General features: G+C 34.1%; 1 protein-coding gene across 3 annotated transcripts; it reads right to left on the bottom strand.

Moving 5' to 3' along the window:
* Window positions 1-3274: 3274 nt before the first annotated feature.
* On the bottom strand, window positions 3275-24141 carry LOC6642967 (cAMP-dependent protein kinase catalytic subunit 3). Of its 3 annotated transcripts, XM_023176127.2 has the most exons (9): window positions 23983-24141; window positions 23874-23903; window positions 15349-16110; window positions 5753-5921; window positions 5570-5679; window positions 5063-5308; window positions 4815-4996; window positions 4253-4330; window positions 3275-3500 (listed from the first exon to the last, which is right to left on the bottom strand). In XM_023176127.2, the coding sequence occupies exons 1-9, from the start codon at window positions 24101-24103 to the stop codon at window positions 3375-3377; spliced, it is 1824 nt and encodes a 607-aa protein (XP_023031895.2). In that variant the 5' UTR covers window positions 24104-24141; the 3' UTR covers window positions 3275-3374. The 3 variants fall into 3 exon arrangements, with proteins under 3 accessions (XP_023031895.2, XP_046868213.1, XP_023031896.1); XM_047012257.1 differs by lacking the exons at window positions 23874-23903; window positions 23983-24141 and adding an exon at window positions 23316-23334; XM_023176128.2 differs by lacking the exons at window positions 23874-23903; window positions 23983-24141 and adding an exon at window positions 21637-21730.
* Window positions 24142-24423: the final 282 nt, after the last annotated feature.

Below are 24423 nucleotides of genomic sequence, written 5' to 3'. Positions count from 1 at the left end.
TCGTGCCAATTGCTTAGAAAAATTTTAAGTTGCTCAAAATGCACCCTCAGCTACCCTTTCTCGTTCTAGTTTCAACCCTAAATGTTTGACAAACTGTGTCTCGACTAAATAAGAACTTTTGGTGAAGACATTGAAAGGAATTCATGGTCCACATATGTATTTGGTGTTATCATTGTGAGCATTTATTTGAGGGTTGCTTATTGCTGAAAGTTGGCCAAATTTCATATATGTATGTAATTCTTATTCGGTGCATGGTGCTTGTCCTGACTAATAGATTGTTTGCAAAGCCAGATTTTTACAAATAAATGATTTTATATTAAGGATCATTAGATCCATAGATCTAATTTAACATTATTAACACATTAACTTTACTTATCACATAAAGTTCCTTTCGAAGTTCCATCTTTGAGAAGTAGCAGTAGACGTAAATTGTAGCCTACTTATTTGGGTCGAGCTTTATGCTTTGATCTTCCCTTAAGTTACTTAATTGTTGAATAACTATGATAACTGATTTAAAGTGTGTGTGTGTTCCAGAAATTTATAATATTAACTAATAAACTTTTCATTCGCATTTCGATTTTCGATTCGTGCAGTTCTGCTGTCATATATTTTCAAAAAAATGGGACGAAAACCAAACCACATTCATTATTTCAGAATATTGATTCGTTCTAAAATTTCTTGTTAAAAAGACAAATGGTGTAAAAGCCATTCGATTTTAGCTTCCCAATAGATTTTAATCTCCTTTGGAGATCGTCTCCAGGGGCTACAACAAATAAAGCATGAATTAAGTTTATATAGACATAGAAACAGCTAAAACATTTAACATACATTTGGTTTTTTTCTTCATAGCGCCTAAGGGTATGCACAAAAAGAGGGTCTTCGGTATTGTAGGCTTCGCCAACTTTTTTCGCTTCATTTAGTTGGCAATGTAATTCCCAACTAGTTTTAGCGTTGAACACATGGTATGGCTATTGCAATTCTGGAGTTCTTTAGCAAAGTCTGCTGATGATGGAACTTGGTAGTTCTTGAAATAGCTATACAGACAACCTGCTCACCTTTTTGTGTGTTGCCTTTGAAATAATCTTCTTTTGCAAGATTGACCTCGAGCCGGCTAAGTTCGATCTCAGCTAGCATATACGAGCTTAAGACAGAGCTTCAGAGTCTTCTCAATATTCAGCCGGGAACATTGGAGATTTCTGCTTCTGATGTAACGTTGGCCGATTCAGATCTTTTAATAGAAGTTGCTGGTCTAGGCAACAACAAACAAATAAAGTCGATTGTGTCTTGCTATGAAGGCAACAATTTTGTGTGCTTGATACGATTTTCTCTTGAGGCGGAGGATAGCGCGCTTCCATTAGTCGATAATTCGGTGTCAGACTCAACCGTACCGGAACAGTACGTTACAAATGGTCAGCCCCCTTATATAAACATACTGCCAGAGAACAGGCCGTTTGTTGTGGTCGTTTCTTCCTCGGAATGTCCTAATAACTTTTGCGATCTGTTAGAAGAGTTCTTTGGGATATTTTTAGATTTCGGAAACGTTCGCAGCCTAGATTTTAATGATGTAACTCTGGTGACTGAATACAATGGCCGGCTCTACATCGCAGCGGCTAACGAAGACACCAGGGGATGGGTGGCGCTTAACGTATGTTCCATAGGGCTCTATGAGGCCGTTGGTTTTATAGACTTCCTGCACCTGACAGCGGCCAGAGTTACTTGGCCAAAGGTCGAGACTTGTTTGCTGCGAATTTTCACGCTCCTGGAACTGCAGAACTCTGATATAAAGACGGAGAAGTGGGCTGTGGTGAGCCGGGAAAATGTACCCCCTATAGTCACGGATATTTGCCCCAATGAACAGGTTGAGATCTGGATGGATGCGGACAGTGTGGATATCATCAAGGAGAAATGCAACCGCCTTAAACTATCTTTTTGGATGATCGAATTTGAGTTTTGCGATTAGATGACCCTTATATATTTTTATTTTATCGAATTTATATTTTGAAATGTTAAAAAAACGATAACGGCATCGTAATAAAAAAATAATAAAATATAATTTATGGACGTTGCTTTACTACCGAAACGTTGCCAAGTGAATTTTCAAACTCACTGTATATGTCGAATTCAGACGGATCGGACCACTATATCATATAGCTCACGAACAGTGACTTTTCTCAAAAACTTTGGTGTTTTCGAAGCTATTGTCATTGATACACATTTTTCCTTGAAATATTTTTTAATTTCGAAAAGAGTTGGAAAAAAAGGCTTTAAGTTTTGGCTATCATACATACATCTTACATTTTCATACATTTTATGGTGGTCAATAAGGTCATAAGCAATAAATTGTTGAAAATGTTTGTGCCAAAACCCAAATATTTCAACGAACTCAGCCAAACGAAAACAGATTCCGTTCATTGTCTACAAATATGTAATCTATCAAAAGTATTATCATGTTTAGTCAATAAAAAAATAAAACAATACAAAGAAATAGCATCGGCAAATAGGAGGCTTTGAATATTAGGAATGAATTGATATTGATTATAGAGATATATAGATATACTCCACTGGAGAATAATCTCTTTGGTCTGGCTCTATAACCAATGTCATGGTATGATTTGGAAAAAGTGTCCGTTCTATGCGACATTTCAAAAATTCCTATAAATCCCTCTTACACAATGGTTATAGGGTATATGTATTTAGATATAGATACGTATACGCACATATTTTTTGTTCATTATATACATAGAGAACGAAAACGAGCTCGTGCCTTACGACTGACAGGTTTCCATCTGACGGAACCAAACTAATCCCACAGAACAATGAAAAAAATATATAAATAGACAAGAGACAGGCAAAAGATTTGAATTTCTATCACTTTATTTCAACGTTTTACGTTAATTTCTTCTTTATTTATTTATTTAATTTTTTGTTGTTTTATATTTTTTGTTGGATTTTTTTTTTTGGTTGGGTTTTTTTTTTGATGTTGTTGTTGTTGCCCTCATTATTTAACTTATTTTTTTTTTGTTTTGTGAGGGCGCAATAATTAAACAATTAAATATAATAATAATAACTTAGGCGTATTTCTTCATATCATAATATTGTAAGCATATGTATGTGTAATGTTGTATGTATGTATGTATATTTATATGTATATATATAGAATATCATATATTATATATTAATATATATATACCATTAGTTTTTATCGATATCAATTGCACAGCATTTTGAAACATCAAATTAAATGTTCATTCCAATAACAAAAAAGGCAATCAAATTGAAACAAAGTCCCTTCTGCTTCTCCTTTATATGTGTTGTATTGTCTATGTGTGTGTTTGTGTGTGTGTGTGTGTCTGTATGTGCCTGGGTGTGTGCTCTTAAAAATCATTGAAGTACTGCAAATCTCTTTGGTCTACTGCCTTGGCGGGTTTCCAATCCTTTTCGGGATAATCATCAAAATTTTTTGTATCACCATCATGATGTACATCGGGCAATATTGGTGGCTGTAACATAAAAACGTTCAAAAATAATGCATATCGATTAATTATCTTTCAATTTAACAATTCAATAACCTTAATTCGATTATATTCCCGCACTGATCTCAAATCGTGTTACTGACGCATATCCCATTAACCATATACATAAATACCTTTTGTTACAGAAAGAGAGAAAGAGAGAGGGAGAGGTAGGAAGATTTATGGGTCGACACCCACACTAAAAATAGATGCTCTGCTGTGGTCATTAACTAAATTCATAGCTAATTTCCAAAATTTGATTTGTTTATTTGCCTTTAATTACTAAATGGGTGGTAAATGCCGGACGTGGGGTACGACATCGTGGATAAAAATACATTTTGCTCTTGCTCAGTGTTGAACTCACTTAAATTGGAATAAATATCCTATTTCAAAATTAGAATTAAAAAAAAAATTGTCAAAATCTAAGCGTAAACTCCCTTAGTAACGAAACTTTCTTTTTGATTGAAATGTGTTTCTTCATTTTATACATATATGAAACATTTCTTTCTTACGAAGTTTTCAAAAAATATCGTAAACATGTATGTAAATAAATGTATTTAAGTCTAATTAAAGTTAATGTAGGAAAAATCAGTTTTTTGTATTATCATTTGTTTTATATATTAAAAAATAATAATTTGACTTCAAGTTAAATGTTTCTAATCGTTTCTAAACATGTTTCAAATTATAATGATATTGAATTTCAATTTTAGCAAACTGTTAAATAATTTTTAAGAACTCACCTTAAGCTTCTTATTGTAGACATCATTCCAATTCAAGTGTTTAAACCAGCGATGTCTCTTAACGTCATCGGCGCCATTCTGAGAAAAACATTTTTGAAAGGCAAAATAAATTAGGAAATTAACAAAATTGCGCGACACTCTACAAATACATATAAATATATATACGTATTTGCATATGTTGTTTTTATTTTTGCGGATGATTTCCTAAACTGACAACAAGCATGTGCAATAGCAGCCAATCGCAACTACAAACGTACTGTCATATATGTATGTACATGTGTATGTGTTCTATATACATACACATACATATACATATGTATACTGTATGTACAGTAGTCGACAATTAATTTTTGATATATGTCTAGCAATTTTTAATATTTCTGGCCCATCCCAGCCAAGTGACAAGTGTAAACAAATTGTTTAAAAATAGATTTCTTGTAGTGGCAGCAATAAAATTGTTAAATTTTTCATTAAAAACAAAAACTTTGCCAATTAAACAAAATGTAAAATGAGTCTCCACGTTTGGCAAACTTTTTTTTTTGTCTGTAGTCTACAAACTTACCTTCATATTGCCCAGTCGCTTGGTTCTATCATTCACCAATAGCTTCTTGATCAAGTCTTTAGCAATGGGATCCATATGACGTTCCCATTCAATTTTGCCGCTCAATATCTTTTCATATATGCCAAATGGTTGCTCATCATAGAATGGTGGATAACCCACAAGCATTTCATAAATTAGAACACCTAAAGAATTGAAAAGAAACATTATTTCAGATAGTGATTTAATAATCATAATCTTTATTAACATACCCAAGGCCCACCAATCCACAGCCTTATTGTGTCCCTTGGATTGTATTATCTCAGGTGCTATATACTCAGGTGTGCCACATAAAGTCCAGGTGCGATCACGTAACTTTTTGGCAAAACCAAAATCTGTTATCTTCAAATGTCCATCACGATTGATAAGCAGATTCTCGGGTTTAAGATCACGATAGACAATCTGTAGCGAGTGTAAATATTCCAAGGCGCTAACAATTTCAGCCGCATAGAAGTTGGCTAAATGAAAAATACATATATAATATAATTGGTTATTCAAATCAAATCATTGAAGGGAAGGTTCATTCAGTAACTAGGCACAAATGTCAACTCTTAAGCTTAAAAGCTAAAGGTTGGTTAAATAAGATTTGTTCCTTGTTTGAGCCGTTGATTAACAAAAAACAAAATGGCTGGAGAGATTACCCAGAACTCTAGCTTTATACACATTCTCCCAATTACTTATAAAAGGATCATCGTGCATGTCTAAATGTATATACTTACAAGTTTGACTGGTAAATTTGCCTGCATTACGCAAATATGTAAAGAGCTCGCCGCCACAGACATAATCAAAGATCATGTATAGATTCGAATCATCTTTGGTGGACCATTCCCTATATTGAATGAAATATATTTCAAGTTTGATCGTTTTCCTACATACTCATATTTATATTCAATTTTACTTACAGACTGATTACAAATGGATGTCGTATTTCACGTAATATATTACGCTCATTCTTAACATGCTCAATTTGCTTTAGACGTATGACTTCGGTCATGGCCAAAATTTTCATGGCACAATATTTCTCCGAAATGCGATCGCGACATAAACACACGCGTCCAAAGGTGCCAGTGCCTGCAGAGATAAAGTTAATAAGAAGAAAAAATATATATAGTATATGAATAATGTTGAAGAAGAAACCGCAAGATACAAATGTATGTATATAGAAGCCGTCTTAAATGTCAGGCCCCATTAAAGTGTTTTGTAAATGATATGGCAATTGGAACGTGGGCGTTCAAAACGGTAGCTCAGCCCTCGTCCCACCACCCAACCGTCATTTCTACAGCTCATCATGGCACACACTACTCTTCTTCTCCTCCTCCTCTTCCTTCTCCTAAGATGTATAATTACTGTGTTTCTAGCACGTTTTGAGGTTACCAAGTCCAAGTGAGATTCTCTCAACCTTGAATTTTTAATTGGTACAGAGAGGAAATGTGGTATGGGAACATGGTGTGTGTGTGTATGTGTGTAGATCTCAAATTACACACACTACTTAGGAGTGGTTTTTTGTTTCGCTTTTTCTTTGCCTTCGCCACATTCACTCTCCACTTTTGGTATGCCAAAAGCACCGACTAAGTGCTACAAATTGATTTTTGTCTTATAAATCATCTTTCACTCTTCTTTCTATAGAAGAAGCAACCCAAAAATTACAATAACACCAGCAAAAGCAACAAAATTACCGCAGCAATAAAGAGACAGACAGAGAGAAAGAGAGAGAGAGTGTGGAGAGAAGGAGGGGGGTTAGTTAAAAGAAGGAAAAGTTTTCTTTTCATTTCATTTATGTGTTGTTTTGTTGTTTTTGCAGTTTTCTCGCGCAGCTGCTTTTAGTTTTTCAGCACGTTTTCGAACGTTTTCCAAATCGCCCCCAATTTTTTGGGCCAACAATAATTAGCCAATGATTTTGAATGTAATAAAGCAAAAATTGTGCAAAGATTATTGAACCGTTCCCCCTTAGATGACTCGACACGTGCGAATTGAAATTCAACAAGCGCCAAGTGGGCATGTCCGCCACTAGAAATCGCTAATATAGCCCATATGTTTGCATCTGTCTCATATCGAAAAGAAATTGAAGAAAAAGTGGGAGTGGTAGTGGGTAGTTTTGGAGGCGAAAAAACACATTACACGTGCACATCAAAATCCCATTTCAGACATTCTAATTAATGACTTTTTTCTTTTTGCTGTGATTTTCTTAGTTTTTGCATACTTTTTTGGCTTTCCCCCCTGTCGCCCCGAGCCTCTCTTCTTGTTTGAGGCTTAATTTGAAACCTGAATGAATCAGCAAAGAAAGCATATTGCATAAGGGAAATGGATTAATTGGATGGCCTGAATATGATTAGGGAGGGGGGCGGGCAGAAGAGGCTTAATGTTGATTACCCAAAAGAAAGGCGGCAATAAAGTGGCAATAATAATCAATAGTTTCATATCATAATCAACATTCTAAATTTAGTTAACTACTTAAATTCCATGTATAGCCAATAAAATTTCCTATGGCTTTAATTATGCACTTTCAGTTAATGGTTCAGAATGTGTACTAAAATGTTTGATTTAGCAGAGATTGCGCAAAGGTTTTCAATACATGTACTAAACACATCAGATGATTAAATTAAAACAAATGTTTACAAATTTGTCATATTTAAACCAACAAATTTTTAAGTTTCAAGTTCAATTCTCTATAAATCAAACAATATTATTTACCAAAATATTCCAGATTTTTTGATATTTATATAAACACAAACATAGCTACAGCATATATAAATATAGTGTTAAGATCTGTTCTTTTTTTCCAGCTGGTCTTAATTTTTGGGTGCAACCAACAAACAAGGGCGTCTAAACGAACTTTCAACAAATCCAATAAAAATAATCAGCTCATAAGATATCTCAAAAATTTTTAAACAGAAGAAAGCGAATTTTTTTTAGAATCAATTTTTGCTTATTTTGGTTTTTATTATTATTTTCTTTTTCTGTTTTTTTTTTGTTTCTTCTTTCTATAATTAGTCTAAAAACGTATAAATAAATAATCGAAATATTCCAGATGAATATTTATAAATCAAGCAAGTTATTGCCTACACATCACCTACAATGATCGATGATGATTTTTATTATAAAAATGTTTCAAATATTGCAGACAATTGGCATGTTTCTGTGCGGCAGCAGGGGGCCATGACGAAAACACCGACAAATTTCCAAAATTTCAATTTCTAAAATTATGGGAAAGTACAAAAAAGAAGAAAAAAAAGCTGAAAATTATTCCTTAATATTTTTGTATGTGTATATGGGTGGAAAAATTTTCTGTGGCCATGCAGTCGTGCATAAAGCATATGGCCACCATGAAAAATCAAGTTTTAACAACAATTCTCTACAAACATATTTCAAAATTAGTTTATCATATATTTTTTCCACTGAATTTTCAATTTTGACAAATTGTCCAAGTCCAACAAGTGGCATGTGTATTTTATTTTGGCAAATTCTCTTGATATTCCTAGGAAGATTGTTTAAATCTTTCCCTGAAAGAAGATAAGATAGCACATTGTCTTGGAATAAATTCTTCGCTCTGATGAAACAAATATTAAGCCTATTTACCAATTAATTAAGAGAGCTGAACATTTATTGTTGACCTCTTTTTTTTTTTTGGAAAACTGGAAAATACATTTTCAATGTTGTCTGTTGTACTCTATAAACGGCCTTTCTAATACCTTTGCTTTTGAGTAAACTAAAGTTGTGGTGAATTTCAAAACTAACATGAAAGGAAAGTGTTTTTCGAGATGTTTTGTTTAACAACTCTTGCGGAGCTCAGCCTCAAGTGCTAAACACATCTTTGCCAAAGTGAAATTGTGACAGCTGTAGAGCAGACAGACGACATACATACTTACGTACATACACACACATGCGGATAGGCAGACAGTTGGACAGACATGGGACACCAGGACAGACGTTTGGCAGACAAATAAGCGGCGCAGACGCAAACGCAGACACAGATGCGGACACCACAGAGCCAGGTAACATAAAAGCCAAAACCAGTTAGGAGACGTTTAACGTGAACGCAGAAAGCTCCTGGAGTTGTTGCTGCAAGTTGCTGTGGCAGATGCAACAAAGTCAAAGAGAGACGACAAAAGCAAAGTGCGTTGAGCGCACAAAAAGTGAAATATATTTTTACATAATACATAAAACTTTCTATTTAATGATACGATGCCTAGCCAGATCCCATACGAGACCAGAGCAGACAGTCATGTCCAGTGTCTGTCTGATGAATTGTTGGACTCTGATTGATACCTTTCAATTATACATAGAAGACAGGGCGACAAACAGAGAGCAAAATGCAGAGGCAATGCAATTCTGTTTCATTTTGATTTTAATATATATATATATATTTGTATGTATATAAATTTATCTGTGCCAAAAAGTCAAAATACTGTAAAGTACATATACATACATATGTATATCTATATATTTTTTTGTAATATTTTGTAAACGAAATGATTCGTTGATGTGCAATGAATATGCAGATGCGTTTCTATATAAACTTGGCACAAATTTTCACGATATTTCAAACAGCTGCCGCAGATGCAACCCCTCCATTCCGCTACAATCCCCGATGCCCAACCCCTATCCATTACCAAAGTTAAATAAAGTTAATTGCGTTTTATACAGTTCATTTAGAGCAAAGAAAAAAAAAAAAAAAGTTTATTTTCTTATTTTTTGTGTTCACAGAAAAAAAAAGTCATAAATAAGCAAGGAGATGCATGAGAACACCTACATATATACAAAAAAACTGTCAGATCTGTTGTAAATTGGGTTTATAGGTTGAGTTTGTTTTCGGCACTCTTCCATTTACATGAGCTATTATACTACAATTTATCACATTGTATGGATTGGTTAAGATCATCTTTATTTCTGGTAAATCATTTACAACAAACAAATGTTTTGCTGCAACAAATTCATTCAATTTGCCAGTAGATGACCATCAAAATGGAAAACAACAAATTTCGAATTTGATTTACAGTGAATCAGTTAACACCTTTTATTAGTTGGCACTTTCTCGAAAGACATCTTTATAGACTAAACTAATTTTTCTGTTTAACTAAATTAACATATACTTATTTAACATTCTCGTATGAAGATTGACAATGATTATTCGTTTTATTTTATAGAATCTTGAATCTCAGTGTATAGTTCTTGTCACAATGTTCGTTGTCTACTTGAAAGTATGAGTTTTTTGACCCTGTACTCAATTCATGGTTTTGAGTCATTGTATTTATTGATTCACTCACATCAACTGATTGATAGATAGCTGTAGACTAAAAGTGTTTTTCTTCTTTTTTTGTTTTAAATTTGCCAACACTCTATCGGTTATTTGCTCTACTTTTCAGTCTATTTGAGAGACAATTTGACATATGTATGTGGCGGCATGCGGAAATCCATTTCTAAAGCTAATATATCAAATTGACAAATTTCTACTACTCATTTTGTTTAGTGGGTGGGGAAAAGATATTTCAAAGACCTCCAAAATTGAAAGCAAATGGCATATCACACTGGCAAATCCTTTTTACTATCTCTCCCACTGAGGGGCCTAGTGGGCGTGCATTGATTGATAGAATTCTCTTCTTCGTTTTTGGTTTCTTCTTTTTTTTTTTAGAATAAATATTTACGCACAATTCTAGGAAATACAATTCAATTGGAACGCAAGAGAAATACATATATACACATACATATATACATATGTATGTATATGTATCTATAATATATGGTGGTTGAAGAGTTTGTTGCCATTTACCAATTGAAATGAAATCGTATCATTTTTGTATATGATAAAGGGTATAATAATTTAGTACAGATGTTTGCAGTGCAATGAATCAAATATAAATATTATAAATTCTTGATAGATTTAAGGCAGCTGTATTCCCATACAACCAAATTTATCTCAGTACGACAACCTACAACAAATGCAGCTTTAGCCTGGTCTGGTCACTTTTTTCATAAGAGCCAGTTCGAGGTCAATAGACAATAAGCAGACTGTCTGTATTATCAGAAGACTACAGAGTTTCAATTGCCATATCAAAGGATAAGACTGATTCTTATTTCTGTAAATTGTAACCGTAACCCAAGTGAAATTTGACAAATCGATATTGGAAACTAAAAGTGAGTGTGATCTTAGATCATTGGAAACTAGTAAAACTTATAGATTTCATAAGAATCTCTAATTAAAGCATACTTTAACTACAGCTGCCAATGAACTGATGAATGAGAAAGAGTATTGAGACATCATCATAGCAGTTAATAGCCTAAAAAACTTTTGGTTTCTGTTCATTTTTAGCATAAATTGATTTTTAAATAATAAAAAATATAATGAAATTCGCTGTCAGATACAAATACAAGGAGGCAAACAGAAAGAACACATGTCCATGGACCCAACAACAAGTTGTGTGTCGTCGTTGCGTCTGCAAAATATAACTCATATAGTTCAAATGGATTACCCCGCCGATATTCTACGCGGTTGGTGTTGGTGTTTTTTTTTTTTATTTCTTAATTTTTTTATTTAAGTGCCCCAACAAAAACCATAGCCATACAATAATATATATGTGTGTATATAGAGAGAGAATTCTATATAAATATTTTTCCGTTTGCTTGAAAAGACAAAATCAGTCAACAGCAAAATTTATGTTCGCATGGAAAATTTGAATTTGTGTAAACTTTTTCGCTATTCGAAGAGAGAGAGCCACCCAAGAAAATAAAAAAAAAAATAGAAAATCGACAAAATGTTCTAAAAACATATAAGCAAAAATATTATAGAAATTATTATTTGGCCATATGCCAATGAGCACCAAATTGGCCGACTGGCTGGCTGGCTGGCTGACTGACTGACTGGCTGAATGCGTTCTGTGTTCTGTCTCTAAAGCAATGTTTCTCAACATTAAACGAGCATATTAAAATTGCGTTATAAACAATTTTCGTATTAATAAAAATGACCTAAAAATGCATTTTGCATTTGATATTTTTTGGTTTTTTTGCGCAAAAATAGACAAAACTTACATATCGAAAGGACATATGTATGCTTCGACATTAAAATTTATGTTTATAATTCTTCATACTCATATATTTACAAGTATTGAAGAAGCAATATACAATTCGATCAGAAGCGGAAGCGGAATACATTATTTATGAACCTGTTCAATACATGCAAACATAGTGTCTCTGTGTGTGTGTGTGTATGCTGATATAGGCATGACCATGGTTAAATAAAATCAATCATTGATAATCTCTCTAGGGGATTGTTCATTGTCAATTGAGTTACCTTTCAATGTGCTTCAAGTGAATATCATAAAATAACATAAGAAAGAAATTGGAAATATTTATCTATTCTTTTTTGGTTTCTTTATTTGGCATGCTCCAGACTTGACCAAGAATCAAACTAAAATAGCCTTGCCAACACAAGTTAGCCAACATTTTGTTTCGTCGTTGATCTCTTCCATTGGAAATTCTTTTCATTTGCTTTTTATATCTTCTATGAGCAACTTCATATTTATCTTCAGCGTCGTCCGGGATGTCTTCGTTTTTAAAGTCATGAACTTTCACTTGCTAACAATCCAGTTTACTCATTTCCTCTTTCTCAAATTCCTCTCCATCCTGCCCAACCACCTCAACGACTGCATTATACTTTCCAATTATTTAGATATGACATTTTTATTGCCTTTTTGGGGGGGTTTATTGGCATTATTTGTTATAGTCAGTCTCGCTATAGACAGGTACATACATAAATTTGTATATCATGCAGGCAGAACATGTACAAACACAAAAACTGAAAACAACAAACTGTTTTTTTTTTCTATTTTTTTGTTGTTGTATTTTTGCGTTTCTTGTTTTTCGTAAAAGAAAAACAATTCCGTAGAAAATCATGCAAATACACAGATTTTCGAAAAAGTTCCCCCCAAAAAGAAATTTGTGAATTTTGATCAACATCTTGGGATTGGCTTGGGTTTCACCTTTTGTTGAAACGCTTTTGGCACGTTTATGTATATTGTTTGTCCGAAATGCGGCTAATTAACGATGAGTTCAATATTTACAATGAAGAATCACTCGATTGCGATTTGAGACGCTCAGGGTTATTGCTTTTTTCCTCTAATTTGTGTTGTTTTGTGTTGTGAATGGTTTGCCCTAATGAACGATCTCTGACTCATAACAAATATCTGCCCCCACGGTGTGTAATGTGTGTGTGTGTGCGTGTGTCGATGCGTGGCTCTATGGCATGATATCCGTTCAAGTTTATTTAGATTATTATCCATGTGAATTTTCACTTGAATATTTTTCAATACCTAATACACCATTGGTCTGGCAATTGTTTTGAAATGAATACTTGGATTACTCATACGACGTGTGGTGCAACTGTAAAGCATAGCAGCAGCTGAAAAGGCAACAAGAAGCTGGAAAATGTTCTAAATATTTATTTATCTATGCATAAGGAAAATCATGTTTTTAATTTGCAAGACTTTCTTATCTTTTCACTACTGTTTGACCACATAGTTCTTTGACTGGATAAACTAAGCGTGAGGAAAAAGTTCAATTTCCAAAGTGAAAGTTAGAATGAAAAGCAAATAATGGAGATAAGATAATGTTTTTTTTAGAATTTTTTACGATTTCGATGTGTTTTCTCAATTAAATCGTTATTAAGCATATTTTAAAATGATATCAAACACTTGGATATTTGGAAAAATTAATTTCAATCCTATTTTTGGAAAAAAATCATGTTATATCAAAACTTTTTGGAAAAAGTTAAAAAAAATTTAGTCCGCAAGATTTTTATGCAGATTCAAAAACATAATGCTAACCTTAAAATAAGGACATGAATTTTTTAACTACTCCAAAAGTTGACTCAATAAAATCTTTATAAAATCAAGATTTTTTGAAATAGTTTGGTGTTTATTGGTATTTTTTGTCTTTCTTGAAATAAACACTTGATAATTAGAGTGATTTTAATTAGGTTTTGAATTTAAAAGCATTGAAATGAGATATTACTGTTGAAAATCGGTTTAAATTTGGCAAAGTTACTGTTTCTAAGAGTTTTCTGAATTAACGTTTTGTCCAATTTGTGGCCCCTTAAGGCTTAGGGCATGTAGAATTTACTAATTCTGCCATGGCTGATCCGCCACTGCAATTTCTAAGAGTATTCAAAGTTCGGCAATGTCGAGGATATCACAGATAGAACAATAACGTTAGTCGATTGAGAAAACTTTTTATTAGATGAAAAACAATAATTGCCCATCTAAATGAACTAATTAGATAACCTTTAATGGCTAAAACGTGTACTAAAAGAAAACAAGGGGAAAAAAAATAACATGAAAAGATATTTACTAATCCACATAAATTGTTAAAACTGGCCACAAGTAAATATTTATCCCAAAGCGAAAAGAAAACATAATGACTTATTTTAGAAAGCCCCTCCAATCCTCCCGCACAGACATATTCCCGCCTCCCGTAAGTTCTTGTTCGCCCACCTTATTGAAACAATGTACTAAATTTAGTACAATCAAGACGTCAAGCGTTACGTCACAAGGCAAAACAAATCAAATTATTGTACAGCATCACTACTCCTCTCTTTCGCCCCCCCTGTTTGTCCTCCTATTGTTCATATTGCTGGATTCATTCATGATCTTAAACAAAAGTCTAAAAATACCGATAAAATTTTGTACTTAATCTTTACGCAAGCAACAGTGGGCAAAACCAATTTACCTACGATGAGTGCAAAATACTCATAATAATCATGAATACACTCATACCATCATAATATCCATTTGCCTTCACATTCAATTTGCGTAATCAATAAGAATTTATATATTTTTCTTTGCGTATATAATAAAACCAATAAAAACTAATAGAAAAGCCAAAGCGCTGATGGCAATAACGGCAACGAAAACGGTGAACAGACAGACAGGAGAGGAACAGCAGGGAGAGAAGGAGTATGGGGGAGAGGGTGGCATACAAAAAATGAGGTAATAAGCAATATAGGATTCGGGGGAATATCAAAGCAAATCAGCTCAAAGAGCCAGTATTCTCTTTTTTTTTTATCTTAATGAAACAAAAAACTGCACAAGAAAAACAACAACCATAAAAAAAAGAGCCATACTAATCGTAATTATTGTATTAATTGGTTTGCATACACATTTTCAATTTCATTAACATTCGAAATCATTTAATTATAGTCCTAGATGTGTGAGAGAACAGTGCGTGGGAGGGGAAGTGGCGGGTGTGCCTTGAAAATCATTTAATCTATAGTCGGAAAAAAGCCTTGACTCTCTCACTCTGTCTTGAGAACTGACCTAGAACTAATGGTGTTTTGATAGCTATACTCTAAACATATCCTCCCACTCCCTTCCCCCAGTCAGCCAAACGATCGGTAATGCAAACAAAGTCGGTGGAAATCACACCATATGGCGATTTTATATCATATCTTCCATGAGATATGTCTCAGGTTCAGTTGATTGGGACAGGTTGAAGGTTATTTCGAACTTACCGACAGTTTTGATGATCTGATAGTCATCCAAATGATATTTGCGTACTCCTTTGGCTGTTTGGACGCTGCTGCTTTCCTCTTCGGACGATTCATCATCTTCATCCTCCTCGTCGTCGGTCTCATTGCCATCGTCGTCCTCAATACTCTCTGAATCATTGGTAATATCATCGCCAGTAGCACCAACGCTGGCAGCAGGAGCAGCAGCACCATCTCCAATATCATCATCATCGTCGACGTCATCATCGCCGTCGACATCGTTGACATCCTGTAGAGAACTGCTGCTGCTACTGTTGCTCCTGTTGCTGGTGCTAGTGCTGGTACTGTTGGCATGTTGTTCCTCCGCCTCCTCTTCCTCCTCATCGCTGTAATCTGATTCTAGGGGATCTGATGATTCACTTGATGCCACACAGTGTCCACGTGTAGCTGAACCAATGCCATTCGTTCGTCCAGCTCCGCCCAATTTGAATGTGAATGTTGCCTCTGTATTGATGTCATTTGTTGTTGCTCCTGCTCCTGTTCCTGCTGCTGCTGCTGCTGTTGTTGTTGTTGTTGTTGTTGATGATGATGTGGTTGTGGGTATTTTCTTATAGCCTGATGACGTCATGACGCTTCCTGAATTTCCTGCCGTCAATTTTGATGCTGCTGATGAAGTTGATGTGGATCCACCAACTGTTGAAGGCTTTGTTGTCAACGGTGTACAGAATCGAGCGCAAGTTGCCGTGGACATTTCCGGGCTGGTCCTTGAATTCTTTTTACCCCTTCCTGTAAACAGACAGACCGACAGATATACATATAGACAATTGATGGTTTTAGAAATCATAAATGTTGAAAGCATTGTATTTTATGCTAATGGACATTGTTAAAAATAGAATATGATGTAAGTATTTGTATAGTGTAAAGCTTAATGCAGCCCCAAATGGTTCTTAAATATATAATAAAATTCTTAGTTTAAGCCAAAATGCACAAATCTCATTTGAATTCAATTAATTCTGAATTCAAATTGAGGCCGCTAAACGATTCTTAGCAGAATTCAAATTTTTCTTTCGCCGCATTTCGTTAGTTTATAAATGCAGAAATAATATTACTAAATTGCAAGCAAAATGTTCATTTAGAATTGAGTACTTGAAAATGAATGAAACCACATGGAGAAGTCTTTAATTGCTGCGCGGCCTACTTAATGACTTTTTCATGGTTTGTATGTACATACATACATACATACATATGTATGTATGTACGTATGTATGTATGTGTTAATTATTTCCCAAAAATGACATTGGTAGGTATTCAATATTTGATATTTGTTTGCCAGACTAGTAGTTAAATTTAGTTTCCTTTGTTTGGTCGAGGCTCGGTTTGCCTTGAGTCATGCCTCCTGCCAGCCATTCATGGCTGTTTAATTAACCAAACCGACGGCCAGAGGAAACGGACAGAGACAGAGACGGCAAGATACCAGAGAGAACGAGAGGGACAAGTAACGGAATTGTGAATGGAAATGCTTCTTTTGTATTTTAGTCTGACAAGCGCTTTAGTCGTGCGCATCAAATTGAAAGTGAAATGAAATTGCCATTGGTCAAACAAAGAGGCAAAAATTGAACGGGGTGGTACCACACCCCCGTCCCTAAAAAAACACACACAAACACACACATACAGAGACCAGAGAGAAATACTGCGGTCAAAAGGGCTGTATAAGCGTCCTTCCAATGGTCTTATCAAACAGAGAACAGATAGAAAATTGACTTATATGCCAAAGGGTTGAACAACATGCAACAATCATAATATTATTAATAACAATAAATGCAATTTTCATTCAATTTAAGATCCGAGACGGTGACAAAGACTCGAAACGACTGAAAAGACTTGGAAGGCGATGCACTTGCTGTTAATTGAAAAGTTATGGGCCCAGGCATAAAAAGCCATCATGACGATGATGACGATGATGACAACGAAGATGATAATGATGACTACATGTGAGTATGTAAAAATCAATAGCCATATGGCGGGACAATAGAGACGAATAAATGTACGTATGTATATGGATTTTCTATAATGGCTCTGGACTGTTATTGTTCTGAGCCCATAAGGAAGCTGAGGCCTGAGGCCTGGTGGGGGCCTGGAACCGACTGAGGCTAATAATCAAAATCTAGGCCAGGCCAAAAGCATTCGCCAAATTGATGTATGTACATGCATACATACATATGTATACTAGTAAGTAAGTAGAGTGTGTACGTCATCATCTGGCGAGAAAAAGCCTTACGAAATTGAAACGCTTTGCTCTGACTTTGATTGAAGGCCAGCCATTCAGACATGCATTCTATATAAACATACACACACACACACATATGTATGTATGTATGTATTTATTGAAAATAATACAATGGGGTTCTTCCACGGACTTTGGGTTTTCGGTGTATTATGGCGAAGATTGATTGAAAGTCAAGTGTGATTAATCCCATCCGGAACTAAACAAAGGAAAATGCATCGACGAAATCGAAAAATATTCATATTCAAAGCGAAGAAACCTATTAAATTTCACATCTGTATGCTAATTGTTGTCGTTGTTCACTCTCCATTGAAATTTTATGCATTTCACACGTTTCCATGCTCGAAATAAAAAACAAAAAAGAAAAATCCATTCCTTCCATTATAGGCAAATGGCAAAGAATAAACAAGGGGAAATCGCGCGGCATCCATCATTGGAAAATGCATTTTCAATAGCTCGAGGCGAAATACTATAGGACAACTTGATAAAACTTTTAAACCGCTAAATAAAGTTTCTGTAAACTTATCACTGTATAATAAAGTCAATTTTATAAACATTTACGCTTCTCTCTGATGGATAAACATTATGACAAAAGGCATGTACTCATCCACCGGGTGAAAAACAAGAAAAAGAAACCACACAAAACAACAACAGATAAACAGTTCTGGATAAATAATATCTCAATCTTTATATTTTAATATTTGTCAGAGAACGAAAAAAAAAACCAAAAACAAAGCAAAACAAAAGATACAAAAAGCCAACCTTGTCATTTCTTCTTTCATTTGGAATGTTTACGATTCTTTGCTATTTTTGCGAGAAAAACGAAACGAAACAAAAACAAAACAATTTCAACATTTTATGATTATTACATACAAAATCTTTATGAATCGCTGTCACTCAAAATTATTTATCTATCTACTATATCTTTTTTCTTATTCTTTTTTTCTTCACTCATTCCGTTTTTCGTGTATTAAAAGTACGGAAATATAATTTAGAGTTCAGCATTTGTTTTCGGAATAATTTCAGACAAATCACTTCGATGAGGGGCCAAAGCAATTGTGAATGGCAGATGAGAGAAGAGAAGAGGCAGGTGGAAAGGGTGAAGGGGTATGTGCCTGATGGAGGGTGGGCTGCTGGGTGCCTGGTAGGAGATGTTTTGGGGTGTGTGTGTGTGTTAAGTCGATGATTGTATATTAGCCAACAAAACAACTAACGTCAGCCAGTCAGTCAGTCAGCTAGTCGATAAGTGGTCTGCACTAGCCCAATATCTAGAGCCCCTGACGCTTCTCTCTCTCTCTCTCTCTTTATCTTTCACCTTGATTGTGGCATGGCGACTGCCAAAATGGAAAATGGAAATGGAAACTGATTTCGCTGCTGTTGGCAAGTCAAAAACACAACAACAAAAAATAGAAAGAAACAAAAAAACGGAAAATATCTTAAATGTTGCTTAATCTTCCGGTCGCAGCTAAACAACAATCGTCACTTGATGTTTTCTTTCTCTTTGTCTATATATTTGTATTATTTTTGTGAATGGAGAACCCACTTAGAGTAAGGCAGATATATGTATGTACATACATATATATAAAAAAATTGAAAATGAACGATAAGAACTAACCAAAAATATGTATGCTCAGTCAACTCTCAAAGGTGGGAAATTTCTATATTTAAATTATACAGATCGAAGCTTTGGCTTATTATGAATGATTTAAAGGAAGGATTGATAGTATCATCAGTGATAATGGAAAGTATTTTGGCTTAACAAATCATTTTTTGTATGTGTACAGAAATCATGGCCAAATATATTGGAATTGCATTCTTGGTAAAATAACTTTCTTCTTACAATATACTGATCCTGTTTTAGATTTTCCAGAATTTTTGCTGTCAAATCGTTAGCCTTTTCCTTATTAATATCGTATTGGAAACATATTTTAGTTGGGTTTAATCAAAATATTGTTTTCCAAACAACTAAGACTAGAACTTTTTTATTTATTTTTAAAAAGTAGGTACTACAATTAATCAGTTCAAGGATGATAGGGACTATTTTGATCCTCCTGCTTTAAAATGACAAATCTCCAAAAATTATGTTAATTTTTAACACACACTCTCTCTCTCTCTCTCTCTCTCTCTCTCTCTCTCTCTTTTTATCTCTTTCGCTATCTCTTTCTTCTCTTTGCCCAAAGTTTTAAACATTTGATTATTTATGATCCAAAATTTTCTATTCTTAATTTTTTGAATTTTCAGATTTTTTTTGCTGTTTTGCTCTCGTGATTATGAAACATTTTTCACCTCAACTCACACACACACACACCTACATAAATTGGATTTGATTTATTTAGAAAATTATCAAATCAAAGAATGAATATTGCCTAATTTTTTATTTATTTATTTTGTTTATATTTTTTTTATTTTTGGACTGCCCCACTTGAACTTTGCCAGAGGGAAACAGATTGAAAGAAAGAAAAAGCAAAAAAAAAAAAAGCGCAACCGAACGTATGAAAAAAATTTATGTTATTTATTAATTGAAAGCTACGTGGGGCGATTTGTTAAAATGTGAATTGTGAGATGGGATGCGATGGGATCGGATGAGGGCATCGTCATCATCATTAACCATAATTTTAGTAGGCGGTACAGGAAAAACGTATTAAAAACGCACACACACACACACACACACACACACACACACACAAACGCACCACACATTGAAAGGAAAATTAAACAGGGAATGAAAATGAAATTATGAATAAGTGACAGTAAAAACAAAAAAAAAAAAAGACAAATTTTTCCAAAAAATAAAAATAACACGCATCATCATCAAAATTAACGCACACACACACACACACACAATTGCCCATAATAATCAAAAATAATGCCGGCAAAAACAACAACATCAACAAATGTATATATATATATATCTGAGAGTGTGTATGTGTGTGAAAAATCTTACATATATATTGTAATAAATTTGGCGACACGACACAACGCAAAGAAGAGGGAAAACAAAAAAAAACCAAAAAAAAAGGGCAAAAGTAACATAAAGATTTATGAGCTTTGGATTTTTTATTATAGAGCAAGTATTTCCGGTGTCCTTGGTCTAGTTTTGTAATGGAAAGCCATCAATGCGGAAAAAAGGGACAAGTTCTGGGATCGGGAACTTAGCCTTGACTTAGTTTGAAATAGAAAAACTGACGGATTGAACTTTGACACGAAACAGATACATAAAAAGAAACAAGAAATGCAATGCAAATGAAATATATAATTACAATATTTTGATTTTGTTAATGGCCAGACAAAGTTTCCAAAAGATAGTTTTTGCCTGGAGAACTTCGTTGTCATCTATCGGCTGATTGGAGGAGAACAAAAGCCTTTTAACGTTTTTATTCTCCATTGCGGAACAACTAAATAACAAGAACTAACTAAGGTAAACACAGTTGTTAGTTGTATATACATATAAAGTAAATCGTGTAATAGTTAGGTTATAAAAGATAAAATCGTCTCTTTTTTTTCGATTTCCTCAACCTTAAGTTCTAGATCCTGCCAGATGGAGAATTATAAGAGGTTTTGTCTAATTTTTGTTTTCTAACATTCAAAATTTGGAGAGTAGATCGCAGATTAAAGATTGTGTAGTTAGATCAATTTGAATTATGAAATACAAGAGTATAAGTATATAGAATATATATATACATATTCATTTTCAGTATCGAAAAACTTTATCGATCAATTTGAAATGATCTTTACTGGCTATCAATGTTTTCATCATGGCCATTTCCGTATATGAAACTTGCAGCATATCATCAGCTAATTGCAATAATTAAGCACTGAAAAACTTGCGTAGTTTGGCTAATTATACATCCACTTATTCATCTCAATGTGTGGAGAGAGAGGGAGAGGGAGGTCTTGAGGGGCGTGTAATGGGGTTGTATGTATGTGTGTAGGGGCTTTTGGAAAGCAACCGATGGAAGAAGAAGCAGCAGAAAAAAGCATTTATAGACCATTTGGTCTACCTTTTTGGCATGGAGATTATTACTCACCGAAAACTAATTTTTACCAGCCGAACGACTCGGCGGGCCGCTGGCGCGATGCTGTTTTGGTTTTTCTTAAAGATCGCGTTTTTCTTTCACTCTTTTTTTCCTTAGTGTTTTGTTTTTGTTTGATTTTTGTTGGTTTTTTGGTTTGGGTTTTTTTTTTTGTTGGCGGTTTTTTTTTTTTGCTTTTTTGTTATTGTCTGGAATCGGAACGCTTGCGAAATTGTTAAAAATAAATATATATTCAGCACGATTTTCTTTCAACTGAGCAAAAGTGAAACGAAAATAAACTTAACACTCAGCGCGATAATTCTTATACGGTTTTTCTTTTTCTCTTGTTTTTTTTTTTTTTTTTTGATTTTTCTTCTTAGCGGTTCTTCGTTCAGTTAACCAAATTGTGTCACTTTGTTTTTTGTTGTTAAACGTTTTTCCCCCCTTTCCGTTCTCTGTGCTCTTAATGGTATTCCTATTATTATTATTGTTGTTGCTGTTGTTGTTTGTATTGTTTGTTTTGCTGTTTTACTTTTTTGCCGTTTGCCAGAGACCGTGAGATCGGCTAAGATCTCGAATATCCGGTTATTGTGCCGCAGCAGCAATCACAGCTCTTGCAGTTCTGTTTTATCTTAGTTAAGGGCAACAAAGTTTTGCCACCAGAACCAAAACAATTTGACAAACAAATTGGCAAAACAAAAAAAAAAAAAAAAATTAACAAATTTAAACTTTTGTTGTTTTTTTTTTTTTTTTAGTGGAGTGGGGTTTTCAAAGAACAATTTGCATTAAAAAAAAAAATTTCGTTTTCAAAAGTTTGTAAATATTTTCCCCAAAATTTATGTAAAAAAAAAAATACAATATACAATTTTTCTTTGTGGGCGCTTTTAATGTTTTTAGTTTGTTGTTTATTTTTGTTGTTTTGTTCTGTTCTATTGATGACCAGCCGCCTCCAAGTTTTGCACGAAACTGAATTGTAAAATCTGCGAATTGTTTGCCACAACTCTTGAATGTTGGCAGTAGGCAGACGGTAGACCCGATGACGGCGGCCGAGACGACGACCACGACAACGACGACGACGACATGGGGCTTCGGCAACGGCTACACTTGGTCTTGGCCAGAAACAAAGGCCGTGGCAAGACAGAAAGAGGGGCAGCAACAGGGGCAGGGACAGCAGCAGGATCAGGGAGCAGGGAGGGCAAGAGCAAGAAATCTAGATGATAATAACCATGATGACGATTATGCCGATGATGATGATGATGGGATGCGCTCTTTTGGCTATATTGGAGGATGGAAGATGTTTGCCTTTGCTCTCCACGTGTAGGATGTGTGTAAGTTGTCGCTTGTGTGTTTGGGGGGCTAAAGTGTGTTTGACTCAAGTGTTTCCAGGATTGAAACGTTTTACTGGATCGATTGTTGGTTAATTTACACTTAGAAAAGCCTTTAAAATTAATGGCCAGCAAGATTTCTATAGCCAAAATCTATTGATACGACCTTTAACGACATTCAAAAAGTATAATCGTATATCTTGAAAAAGAGTATTTCCACAATGAAATATAAGCATAATTAGATGGTTCGAAATAATTATAAACTAAAAAGTTAATAGACAATCAGATTTTAGTGTTACTTGGGAAAATGAACGAAATTATCATGATATAAGATTGGCATACATGATAATGAGACAATGACTAGCTCACCTATTTTATTATTTTCCACTTAAGTGAAAGACGCATGTGGGTTTTTTTTTTCCTCCAAGTGTAACCTGCTGCTCATCATAATTTAATCTAATTTACAGCATTCTCCTCCCTTTTGCCACTCTGTACTTCTGACGGGTTTGCCTCAAAAGGCCTCATTTTGAATGTTTGTTTGGCAACAAAGATTTTTGCGTGTTGAAATTTTGATTTTGATTTTGTTTTCTTTCATTTCTTTTTTTTTTTTTTTTTGTTCTCCTCGTCTTTTTGGCTTTTTTGTTTGTTTGCATTGCATTTGGTGTTAGTAAACACAAGTCTTAAACACCAGAAAGTTTGCATGTTTATGTAAGTAGTTTGTACTAGCCGCAGAGACTTTGACAAGGTCAGACCCCGTTAAGGAATTTACATATCAGAATCATCATCATCATCGTTTTTAACATTACCATTACCACGAGCACCAGCAACATCATCATTGTTGCCATCATCAGGTGGACGACACGTCAGTCACGCGTAGTAGTCCTTTAAAAAGTCCTCTTCAAGACCAAGGTCATAGTTCGCACTTACCATTTTTAGCACCATGTTGAAAAATGCCACCTATTAAAATTTAAATTCAATTAAATAATTTAAAAAACCAAAATAGAAATATATCGAAATATTTGCTCGTGGCACTTACTCTTCTTGCGCATATCGCTTTGCCAACAAAAGCAAAAAAGTCGGACAGATACATTTGCTAATATACACACGCAAACTTTATAGGCTAGTAATATTTGTTGAAAACTCTTCCAAGTGTCCATAAAATATACAAAATATTTGTGTTGTTGTTCTTATATAATATTTTGCTTCGGTAGATTTGATATATATTTAAAATTTTGAATTTTTTAGCGATTACTTAATACAAATATAATTTTTCCAACGGTTACTTTATTCAAATATTTATGATGCTTAAGTCAAATCAATTTCTAAATACATAGTTTTTTTTTTTTTTTTTTTTTTTTTTTTTTTTTTTTTATGTAAGTATATTTAAAATCTGTCCATTGTAGGACAATAATTAAATTTGTTAATCATAGTACATTACATTGAAATACAGTCAAATAAAAGTGAAAAGCCGCTGCGG

Source organism: Drosophila willistoni (genome assembly GCF_018902025.1).
Source record: "Drosophila willistoni isolate 14030-0811.24 chromosome XR unlocalized genomic scaffold, UCI_dwil_1.1 Seg41, whole genome shotgun sequence".
In the NCBI taxonomy this organism is placed as follows: domain Eukaryota; kingdom Metazoa; phylum Arthropoda; class Insecta; order Diptera; family Drosophilidae; genus Drosophila; species Drosophila willistoni.
This window is presented reverse-complemented; position numbering and strand designations above follow the sequence as displayed.